This window comes from Macrosteles quadrilineatus, unplaced genomic scaffold, assembly GCF_028750875.1.
Source record: "Macrosteles quadrilineatus isolate MER2022 unplaced genomic scaffold, UCM_ALF_1.0 Scaffold_1__1_contigs__length_201487025, whole genome shotgun sequence".
NCBI classification, from domain to species: domain Eukaryota; kingdom Metazoa; phylum Arthropoda; class Insecta; order Hemiptera; family Cicadellidae; genus Macrosteles; species Macrosteles quadrilineatus.
This window is the reverse complement of record NW_026542594.1, coordinates 135,588,931-135,601,805: the sequence shown is the minus strand read 5'-3', so window position 1 is coordinate 135,601,805 and position 12,875 is coordinate 135,588,931. Positions and strand designations below refer to the sequence as shown.

General features: G+C 42.5%; 1 protein-coding gene across 8 annotated transcripts in view; it reads left to right on the top strand.

Moving 5' to 3' along the window:
- The window catches only part of LOC128985381 (homeobox protein homothorax), a 188,955-nt gene that overhangs the window by 26,365 nt on the left and 149,715 nt on the right, over positions 1-12,875 (top strand). For all 8 annotated transcript variants that reach the window (XM_054404865.1, XM_054404841.1, XM_054404849.1 and 5 more), the window contains exons 4-5: positions 626-676; positions 7,411-7,461. In XM_054404865.1, coding sequence (XP_054260840.1) covers positions 626-676; positions 7,411-7,461 — 102 coding nt within the window. The remainder of the gene's footprint in view (positions 1-625; positions 677-7,410; positions 7,462-12,875) is intronic.

Below are 12,875 nucleotides of genomic sequence, written 5' to 3'. Positions count from 1 at the left end.
GGGGCTTGGGGCGACGCTTTTTCTGCCAATCTGCTTAAAAACACATTTGGTCGACCAGTCCCGTTGATTGGGCCGTCGTCAACTCACTATTTTAGTGAGCAATAATTTTCAGACTACAAGATTACAATCTTCTAACTGATACAGTTTGAATTAGGTCCCAGAACGACATATTATTTGCTTTGTTGTACAATGTTTCACTTTTTGACGGTAAATGTGTGAATCGTCCGTCAACGAAATACTGTACATAGTGTTATCTCTATTGTTGATCGAGACCTTGTCGGTCTGCCTGGTATTGAGACTGTCAACGAACCAATATTTGGGTTAATTAGAATAAAACATATCGATGCTGGTTCTGTACTTGTTAAAGGCCAATGATTGCTGTTTTGACTGTAAAATAGCGAGTTTATCTCTTCTACAGCTGGGTCCCTAGAGAGCAGAAGTGTAGATAAAGCCCCCAGGTCTAGTGTTGCCGTCACTTAACTGTTACTGACTTCGGTTTGAATATTTAATAAGAATTCTTTGCTCTAAATTTTGTATAAAACCACGTTTGTTTATATTCCATCAGTGTGTAAGTTCAAACCCTGACGCTTGCACTTTATTTACCTCTTTATCTCTTGTGTTGCAGATTCGCCAAGAGAAGCCCTACTACATCGCTGACCCCGAGGTCGACTCTCTGGTAAGTCTAATAGACATTAGTGTAGAATCCCAGAGTCTAGAGGCAAGCCAAAGTTCAATGTTCTGCACAATTTTACTGCTGGATAGCAAAACCGGTCACACCCAGAACTGCTTCAGCCAGCAGACATTGACGACAGAAACTAAAATATCCTTCAGGTCTGAACTGTGGCCTTTTGGTTTTAAAATTGCAATTTTTGAAAGCCTTTTCTCCTTTCAGGTTAAATATAAAAACAACAATTATATAACAATGTCTAAAATTTAATTTAAAATTATCATTCACAAATCGGAAACTTTTTATTGCCGTAATTTGCAAGGTACATGCATATGACAAAGTCAACAACAAATTAGTTTCAAGTTTTTATACAGTAAGTCATTATAACTGTTATTACGTACAATTAGCCTTCCTAAAATGCAAAGAAAATTGCACATCTCGCTGTTCCATACCCATCTAGTATCGAGAAACTTATTGCCATCTAACTTTTTTCGTTTAACATAATATAATGAAATGCGATGGTAATTAGCTGTAGTATCTGTGACTGATACCGTGACACCATGTAACCTGTTACTAATCGAATACTGTGCCTGTTATCTGCTTGTTACTGAACAATAAGATACCTGTTATCTCATGTACAACGATGTTCCACCCTCGCATCAGTGAAATTCCTGTTACAATTTAACCTATAGCGAATTGTTTTACGGTTTGTAACAATTTTTATCATTCTGCGGTATTTTTTAAAATCGCTCATAGCGTTGATTACGATGCATTAAGATACAGTAAATATATCTTGTTCGTGTGGTGCCTATATCCAGAGCCACTGGGTATGGTGACAAACATGATACACGATTTACTTTGAATGTATTCTTGCATAATTACCTATATCAGCAAGAACCGCTAGGAAATCTAAACGAATTCTAGTTAATATCTGACCGTAACGAATAACAGTTTACCAGCTCGTGATAGGCTAGTGGCTAGTGGCCAAACACTAACGACACAGCAGAGGTGTGGTCGAGCCAGCTTGTGATAGGCTAGTGGCTAGTACAGCACCAATGAATACACAACAGCACCAAGCACCACTGACCCCAACTCCACTAACACTAACGACACAGCAGAGGTGTGGTCGAGCCAGCTTGTAATAGGCTAGTGGCTAGTACAGCACCAAGCACCACTGACCCCAAGTCCACTAACACTAACGACACAGCAGAGGTGTGGTCGAGCCAGCTCGTGATAGGCTAGTGGCTAGTACAGCACCAAGCACCACTGACCCCAAGTCCACTAACACTAACGACACAGCAGAGGTGTGGTCGCGCCAGCTTGTGATAGGCTAGTGGCTAGTACAACACCAAGCACCACTGACCCCAAGTCCACTAACACTAACGACACAGCAGAGGTGTGGTCGAGCCAGCTTGTGATTGGCTAGTGGCTAGTACAGCACCAAGCACCACTGACCCCAAGTCCACTAACACTAACGACACAGCAGAGGTGTGGTCGGGTCAGCTTGTGATAGGCTAGTGGCTAGTACAGCACCAAGCACCACTGACCCCAAGTCCACTAACACTAACGACACAGCAGAGGTGTGGTCGAGCCAGCTTGTAATAGGCTAGTGGCTAGTACAGCACCAAGCACCACTGACCCCAAGTCCACTAACACTAACGAAACAGCAGAGGTGTGGTCGAGCCAGCTTGTGATTGGCTAGTGGCTAGTACAGCACCAAGCACCACTGACCCCCAGTCCACTAACACTAACGACACAGCAGAGGTGTGGTCGGGCCAGCTTGTGGTAGGCTAGTGGCTAGTACAGCACCAAGCACCACTGACCCCCAGTCCACTAACACTAACGACACAGCAGAGGTGTGGTCGGGCCAGCTTGTGATTGGCTAGTGGCTAGTACAGCACCAAGCACCACTGACCCCCAGTCCACTAACACTAACGACACAGCAGAGGTGTGGTCGAGCCAGCTTGTGGTAGGCTAGTGGCTAGTACAGCACCAAGCACCACTGACCCCCAGTCCACTAACACTAACGACACAGCAGAGGTGTGGTCGGGCCAGCTTGTGGTAGGCTAGTGGCTAGTACAGCACCAAGCACCACTGACCCCCAGTCCACTAACACTAACGACACAGCAGAGGTGTGGTCGGGCCAGCTTGTGGTAGGCTAGTGGCTAGTACAGCACCAAGCACCACTGACCCCCAGTCCACTAACACTAACGACACAGCAGAGGTGTGGTCGGGTCAGCTTGTGATAGGCTAGTGGCTAGTACAGCACCAAGCACCACTGACCCCAAGTCCACTAACACTAACGACACAGCAGAGGTGTGGTCGGGCCAGCAGCACGACAAAGGTTAACACGCGAATCTTATTTATTGACAGCGCATCTGTTTTATGGACTAGCTTTTTGTCACAACCGTCGCTCTTTAATTACATCATAATATGTTGTTAAGCAGGAGGTTTATTGTGGCCATTAACAGTTTAGTGCTGTTCTTGGCCGCACGATATGCCGTTTCATTCTGCTGCCTTTGAAGATGAAAATACGCTTCGCCCGAAGTGCGACACTAGTTAACGGCCAATCAGACGCTCGTTTTGTTATTAACGACCGTCACGCTGAATATTTATATACTAATGTTTTCTACAGTCTGATACGGGTTCTAAATGAACTTAGTACGTGTGAAATACTCTCTCTGTGATTATGTGCTGAATACTGAAGGGCTAATGGTTGTTCACAAGTTTGTTTATTAAGGACATAGTCGTGATTGTTTTCGTGCATAATCGTATAATGCGTCAATAATATGTTTTAAGATTTACGACAGTAAATTTGTCACAAATATAAAATTATCCATGTAAATTTTGCATCGGGTCCTGTTTTTTTAGGTGTTGTTTTCAGTAGTTTCAACGCTGTTATTATTGACAGGTACATCAAATTGTAACTATTGAAGTCGTCCGTGGTACAAAGGTAAAAGCACGCTTCACCTGAACACACATGTGGGCCGTCAGAGTGGTTGATATGGGCAAATATCACAGGCTCAGTACAACTAGGCAAACACACGTGAAAAGAAACCCGCATAGCGTCCCTGTCGATTGGCTTCTACACACTCGAGCAATATAAGTTAATATTGAAAGTAGCCAGGTTGAAGTTATTATAATCACTTTAACCGGATTCAAAGTTATAGGCGTTTTTGATAGTCGAAAAGATTGCCTTTCCTTACAATGTATTCTAGTACAATTTTTAATAACTGTATTCACATAACATAAACATTGGACAGGTTGGCTCGTTTATTTGATGTAAGATGCAAAGCGAAATAATAAACTATAGTAATCTGTAATGGTGGTATTACTGTATTGCTGATTGCTGATGGTGACAGTGTGCTTGTCTAATTGGCAGTGTCAATGTTGTAACGAGACCGACCGTTGTGTCACGTAACGAGACTCTGATGCTGATAGCCTCTCCTGGGACTGATAAATCAGACACCCTCCACAAATAAACACTCGTGGTCTTAGAACGCTCACCTTTACACATCAAACGTTCCATCAAATCCAAAGGATACAAATGTATTGTAAAGTAATAAATCAAAATTCAAGTTTCAGCAACGGCAGTTTAAGAAATTCACAGCGTACGCGCGTACTAGAGTTTGTGGTGTGGTTTTGAAGGGCTTCTAAATCGTCGAAGTGGTTTATATGACCTTGCAACTCATCCCCTTCCACGCCTGGGTGTATCGGATTACATCCTTACAACAGGCAAGAGCAACAGACGGCAATACCACTGTGTGGCTGGGACACATACAAGATACAACAACACTGTATACCACTGTGTAGCTGGGACACATACAACAACACTGTATACTATTTACTACTGTGTGGCTGGGACACAAACAACATACAACAACACTGTATACTACTGTGTAGCTGGGACACATACAAGATACAACAACACTGTATACCACTGTGTAGCTGGGACACATACAACAACACTGTATACTATTTACTACTGTGTAGCTGGGACACATACAACATGCAACAACACTGTATACTACTGTGTAGCTGGGACACATACAACATACAACAACACTGTATACTACTGTGTGACTGGGACACATACAACATACAACAACCCTGTATACCACTGTATGACTGGGAGACACAACGTATGCCGTTGATAACCCCCTGCGATAGACGACGCTCCATGTTAAACAGTTCCTTTGGATTGAAATACGCTTTGTTTGTACGGAGGTGAGTGCTGTAGAACACTTGTAGGTCGCGGGAGGTGACTGGTGATATCGTGGTCTCCACCACCTAACCTATCTTCTGTCAACACTACCTTCCGTTTCCTACTGATAACTCCCCCACCTACCCTTGTTTGCCTGATGCAGGAAGTCAATGACAAATACCACTATCTCACCCGCAACATTAATTACACGCACTTTCCCACAGCTTCTAATCTCGAATTTGTGGACTTCTCAAAGGGCTATGATGAACATTAGTTGTACAGCATGTTTAAACTCCAAAGTATTTTTGGGATTCAACCCGATTAATTGTCAGGTTAGGTTAGGTTAGGTTTTAAATCAAGAGTAGTACTGTATATCTGGGTAGCTGAGTGGTTATAGTGCTTGCCTATTAATTTAAAGGTCGTTGGTTCGATCCTGAGGTTAGGATGGTTCGAAACTGTCCAACTGGATCACTGGTCTTTTAGTAAATGGTCCTGCCCGCCGGTACTGTCTTAAAAACAGCTGTTCTTAGTCAGTGACAGAGCAACACAAGGCATACCACTTCATTCTACACCCATTATTCACTCATATTTGGGCTAAAGGATATCGTAGCCTTGAACCGTTTTCCAAGTCAGTCAATGTTGGGATTTATTATTGACCAAGAGGAGGATGGACTAAATGGTTTGGTACAGTATGGGTTTTTATAAGTGATAATGTATCTAGAACCCCTAATCTCACTACTGCTAGCGGACGATAGATGATTCGATGAAATATGATTATGATGTAATGAAGCGATAGAGTAACCCAGGAGCCCTAACCTCTCTACGATGCTGTGAAACGTGCAAGGCTTATCTGATTGTAATTTAATTATGATTGCATAAAGATTGTAAAGAGTAATTAAAAATTGTAACGAAAGGCATTAGAGATAGTCATCTTTACGGCGGTCCCAGATACTGTTATTACCATAGAGTGAGGCCGCCGGAGGATGGGCCGGGCAGTGCTATAAATCAGCTCATTACCACTCTGAATTAACGCTTTCATTATGTTTACGTTTCAACATCATTTGTATTACAACTCGAATGTTACTACAGTCTATTAAAAAGTTATTGTTGTTGGCCGTCTGGGTTATTCGAGTAATGGATGACATCTAAACTGTTCAGGGACGATTCGTGATGATTAACCCACATCTGTAGCCTACAGAATTTCTTTATATCAACCCTTAATGTCCACATAAATAAATATCGAGCTGCATATCATTGATCGGATTGTATTCGTGCTATGAAATACTGCATTTGTGTAAAACATCACTCAACTACCACACTACTGATTTCTTCGCCGACACCCTCATCAGACCCTATAACCTCGTACTTGTGGCGGTAGGAGTTATTTATAAGGGGTTGGTGAAGTCACGTCACTGACCACCTGTCTTGTGGCCACCTGTTTTCGCCCAAACGGAACTGAACCCAAAGTGAAATCATCAGAGCACCGTTGGAGAAAGGTTTTGTAACGCGAGGCGACTGATCATTGAAATTTGCCGAGCCGAGCCAGCTAAGCTTATAAAGTACCGCATCTTGTGAGTCTTTGTACCTCACTCTCAGTAACCCGACAACAGCAATGCGTAACAAAGACTACTACCTATAAGGTTTACTTATAGTTTTACTCTTAAGTAAAATCTTAATGAATTAGAAAAAAAAAACTAATGGTCGGACATAACTCTTCCCTCTTGGTTCGGGTTTTCGATTTTGGAATGACAATGTATTTTAAGTGTTGGTACTGAAGGTAAACTGCAAAACTACAATATAAAATTTCAGACATAAAATAATTAACATATGATTAACTGAAGCTCAAAAGTTGTTTAAAATGCCTAAGAAAAGTAAGATTTAAATAAATTATATAATGTTTCAACAATCCAAGGAGTCTTTACAAACCAAACGGATAAAATGTCCAACCAAGACTCAAAATAAACAAAGAAATGTACTCTAGCCCTCTAGAGAAAGCCCCCCAAAGAAAACCCTAGCTTAAAAATCTAGACGTGGAAACATAGTATATTACATTTTAGATTTACCTAATGTTTTCGTGATTTTAAAGTTCATAATTCCGACTGATGGCGAATTGGCATTTAATAAGAATGTTTGATACAAATTATATTTTTATTCACATAATGTACGTATTCAGTTTTAACACCTTTTTACCAGGGGTTGTGACACATCACTCACTGAGTCATTATTCTGTCCAGTGCCCTGCAATATTTATTAGTACAATTTTCCTGTCCGTCAACAGTATTTATCCAGATGTCTTAAACTAAGTTTTCTTTCACGCCTCATTCACTGATTATATTGCTCTTTAACAAAAGGTTTGTAGTTACCCACAATGTCGCTATATAGGGTATGCACTAATAATCTCCAATTCTATTTCCCAGTCCCTGAAATACCTCGAACTGTTGCTTAATTATTAGGTTTTAATCGTTTCCATAAACACAATTTATTGTTAAATATTTGTACCGCTATACTTTTTGTTCATAATGCTCTTGTTTTGTTTCAGATGGTTCAAGCGATACAGGTCCTCCGGTTTCACCTATTAGAATTAGAAAAAGTAAGTAATCAATTATTCTTTATGTTTTTAAAATTAGTAGTCGTAAAGATATATTATTTTATACATGTTTTCCCCACCTAAAGGTGAATGCCTCCTACCACATAGTCTCTCAATTAATATACCGAAGAATATTAGTTAATTATGGTGTGTAGTTTTACATTACACCCCCAAAACATCTTATTGAACAAATTGCAAATTGGAAGTTTAACTTATTAGTAAATATTTATGAAAGGAATGTGGGTGTACTGATTATTAATTGCATTAATAAACCAACCATTTCCATATAATATCCTCTGAACTTTATACAAGTATATAACGTTGACTAATACACGTTCTGGAAAACAAACTGTTTTACCAGCCAGCAAAGCGGTTTAGTTGGTTGAGCCCGTGTTTGGGAGGACGGCCAGTGAACCGGTAATTAAGATATTGATATCTGATCAGTATCTCGCAGAACGAAGACGAATTGCTGAAGAATCAGACGCTCATTAGTTGTCAGGTGGGAGGGACTGGTTTGGTTTACCTACTGGACTGTCTGTTGTAACGTCACGTCCTTGGTCAGCTGGAGGGTTGTTGTTGGTTGTGTGACGAAGGTGATGACGTCAGTTGGGAGGGACTGGTTTGGTTTACCTACTGGACTGTCGTAACGTCACGTCCTTGGTCAGCTGGAGGGTTGTTGTTGGCTTAGTGTGACGAATGTGATGACGTCAGGTAGGAGGGACTGGTTTGGTTTACCTACGGGACTGTCTGTTGTAACGTCACGTCCGTGGTCAGCTGGAGGGTTGTTGTTGGATTAGTGTGACGAAGGTGATGACGTCAGTTGGGAGGGACTGGTTTGGTTTACCTACTGGACTGTCTGTTGTAACGTCACGTCCGTGGTCAGCTGGAGGGTTGTTGTTGGATTAGTGTGACGAAGGTGATGACGTCAGGTGGGAGGAGCTGGTTTGGTTTACCTACTGGACAGTCTGTTGTAACGTCACGTCCGTGGTCAGCTGGAGGGTTGTTGTTGGATTAGTGTGACGAAGGTGATGACGTCAGTTGGGAGGGACTGGTTTGGTTTACCTACTGGACTGTCTGTTGTAACGTCACGTCCGTGGTCAGCTGGAGGGTTGTTGTTGGATTAGTGTGACGAAGGTGATGACGTCAGGTGGGAGGAGCTGGTTTGGTTTACCTACTGGACAGTCTGTTGTAACGTCACGTCCGTGGTCAGCTGGAGGGTTGTTGTTGGATTAGTGTGACGAAGGTGATGACGTCAGTTGGGAGGGACTGGTTTGGTTTACCTACTGGACTGTCTGTTGTAACGTCACGTCCTTGGTCAGCTGGAGGGTTGTTGTTGGTTAGTGTCACGAAGGTGATGACGTCAGTTGGGAGGGACTGGTTTGGTTTACCTACTGGACTGTCTGTTGTAACGTCACGTCCTTGGTCAGCTGGAGGGTTGTTGTTGGTTAGTGTCACGAAGGTGATGACGTCAGTTGGGAGGGACTGGTTTGGTTTACCTACTGGACTGTCTGTTGTAACGTCACGTCCTTGGTCAGCTGGAGGGTTGTTGTTGGTTTAGTGTGACGAAGGTGATGACGTCAGGTTGGAGGGACTCGTTTGGTTTACCTACTGGACTGTCTGTTGTAACGTCACGTCCTTGGTCAGCTGGAGGGTTGTTGTTGGTTAGTGTCACGAAGGTGATTACGTCAGGTTGGAGGGACTGGTTTGGTTTACCTACTGGACTGTCTGTTGTAACGTCACGTCCTTGGTCAGCTGGAGGGTTGTTGTTGGTTAGTGTCACGAAGGTGATGACGTCAGGTGGGAGGGACTGGTTTTTATCGCGTTCAAATAGGGATAAATACTTCTTAGAGATAAAATTTGCTTTGATGAGACCTGTAACTTTAAAATATACTAGTTTTTTTCTTCAGTGTAAAAATGATAAAAAATATTTTTTCTGGACTCTCTTTTGAACCACACATTTCAAGCGACATTGCGATCCCTTCATGATGTGGAATTCGGAATTCTCTGTCGTTTGATTTTATTTAAACACCCTGAAGACATTCCCGATGTTTAATTGGAGGCCACGGCCCACGGTGCGCTAATGACATTGCCTTGGACGACGCGTATCCGTTAATAGCCGTTTGTTGGCGAGAGGAATGTATTTGGGGGTACAATGGAGACATTTCTGCCGAGATTTGCCCTTTTTTGGTCCAGTTATTAGCTAGGCTCTCATCTGTGTTGGCATCCACCTCACGTAAAATAAATTCTTATACAAATTATCATACTTTACCCGCATTTACCCTCACTTATTGTGTTTTTCATTGAGAGTGTAAACAATCTAAATTTATTTGTTTCATTTAGTCAAATCAAATCAAATCAAAATCTGTTTGATTTCCAAAAATTGTTTACAATATATATATACATAGTCATTACCTAATCTTTTACCTCAGTATGTAACTGCTGTTTTTTGTAAATGTCAATTACATAATAGGGCAAGAGTTACGTTAAGTAAATGTTCGTATTATTAACAGTTTTGCAGTTTCTCCCAGTTGTAACGTGATATTTTTGACGCGTTATTCAGACATTTTTTCATACATTAACCTAGCCAAGTCAATTCCGAAAACTTCACCAACCAGTGGGACTTTTGTACGGGGTAGGGCTAGCTTTTAATGTTCTATTTGGAGAGACGGCCACAATCGAGATAACATTGTGAAGTCTGCGACGTTCAAAATATGTCATAACACAGCCCTCCATCTGCCAGGTAGACTCCGGGCCGACTTTAGACCGTTTCACAGAAGTGGTACCTACTTCGAATCATTTGTTCCCTTTCCGTTACCTATACAACACCGGTGAGCCGTAAAGTTCCATTTGCTGAGTGCTGAGTCTTGAGTCGCCGGTCAGCGGCTCATGCCACTCGCCGCTCGCTGCCCGCGGCCTCGACCAGAACCGGTTCGATTCTCGGATCTAACGAGGGAGAGAGAAGGAGTCGAATAGAAAGGAAAGATAACGCATCGAAAATATGGCGGCGCGTTTAAGACGAGTCCCCCTCATCTCTTGCACCCCTGAAGGCGCCGCCATTTTGAGTTGCGAAAGCGTGGTATTCTTTTTCCTCGTATTGTTTTATAGCACTTATTGTTTCGCTAGTTTATTTGCTTGTAAACCCCGCAAGTGCAATTACTAGACTTTTTCTGCCTCTTACTAGCACTTGGGAGTTGCACGCTTTATTTTGCCAAGATTGTTTTACGGTAGATTTAGTTCTTTAGCATTTATTTGACGACCACCACCGATGGTAAATGCGTAGTGTTATCCATCTAGTGTACTAGAGACACAATAATGACACAAAGCGCCACTGTGTCTTCATGATGTTGCAGTATTGAGAGGCACATACCTTTGCACAGTACATGTCTCACTACCACGTGGTTCCTGAGACCCTGTTTGAAGAGTACATTTATAATTGTTTATTTTCGCTTCTATCGCTGGCGTGTTGGTATATTTGAGAGATAGCTGTGCCAATGAGTTCAGTAGGTATAGCTACCTGCTGTGCAAACACGTGTCAATTAATCTCAACATTGACAATATGTGTCAACATAGTACAGTATCGCTTTCCCAACACTAGAAAACTGTACAGCTGCAACAGTTGACAATAGCTAACACTAAAAGTAACCTTTTTAATGCATTGCTAGTTTAACTTTCATTTTCAACTCAATATTAACCCAACAAAGATTAATGAGTACAGTTTTTACAGTTTTCAAACTAGTACAAGTGTTTTCGTTGCACAGTGATCTAATTTTAAAGGTGTCTACTTATGAAAACAAAATTAGTATGTTTCACAGATGAGGGTGAAAGTAGTGATTGACAATGGTTCTTTTTTACAAACTATGCGGCGATTGCCTCTGACACTCAAGATAAAAACACTCACATAAAACCCACACCTTAGATCCCACGAGGACAAGTTCTCGTAGTTCTATTTACCGCGTGAGTTCAGTCCGATAATGTTAATGGGCTCTCAATCGGTCCACGTGAGGTGTGAATCCAAGATTTACAGATTAACGGCTTCGATGTATGTAGATGGAGACTGAGTTGGCTCATAAAATGAGCTGGACTGTGTGTAGATTGTAGAATGTAGAGGTCCGACCGTCAATTTGTCGTGATGTAGAAACCTTGTAGCTGCAGTTCCCATCAATTGATTAATTCTGGACCAATAGCAGGACAGGGTTCCAGCATTAAGGGTCCATTACTGTTGTCACCTACCGCCGCCCGCTCCACACGTATGTTGTACCTCGTATGTGCATTACTGTACTATACCATCGGTGCAGATACCCCACATTACTGTTGTCACCTACCGCCACCCGCTCCACACGTATGTTGTACCTCGTATGTGCATTACTGTACTATACCATCGGTGCAGATACCCCACATTACTGTTGTCACCTACCGCCACCCGCTCCACACGTATGTTGTACCTCGTATGTGCATTAATGTACTATACCATCGGTGCAGATACCCCACATTACTGTTGTCACCTACCGCCACCCGCTCCACACGTATGTTGTACCTCGTATGTGCATTACTGTACTATACCATCGGTGCAGATACCCCACATTACTGTTGTCACCTACCGCCACCCGCTCCACACGTATGTTGTACCTCGTATGTGCATTACTGTACTATACCATCGGTGCAGATACCCCACATTACTGTTGTCACCTACCGCCACCCGCTCCACACGTATGTTGTACCTCGTATGTGCATTACTGTACTATACCATCGGTGCAGATACCCCACATTACTGTTGTCACCTACCGCCACCCGCTCCACACGTATGTTGTACCTCGTATGTGCATTACTGTACTATACCATCGGTGCAGATACCCCACATTACTGTTGTCACCTACCGCCACCCGCTCCACACGTATGTTGTACCTCGTATGTGCATTACTGTACTATACCATCGGTGCAGATACCCCACATTACTGTTGTCACCTACCGCCGCCCGCTCCACACGTATGTTGTACCTCGTATGTGCATTACTATACCATCGGTGCAGATACCCCACATTACTGTTGTCACCTACCGCCGCCCGCTCCACACGTATGTTGTACCTGTCTATACCAACTGTGTATATTTCTACACCATTCGTGCTGATACCCCACATTACTGTTATCACCTAGAGCTCCACACGTATGTTGTACCTGTCTATACCAACTGTGTATATTTCTACACCATTCGTGCTGATACCCCACATTACTGTTATCACCTAGAGCTCCACACGTATGTTGTACCTGTCTATACCAACTGTGTATATTTCTACACCATTCGTGCTAATACCCCACATTACTGTTACCACCTATTAATTGCCACCCGTTGATTTGTACCACGTACACATCGTTTGTGCATTTCCTTACTTAAAATGAATAGAATCAATTGCAGCAAATGAG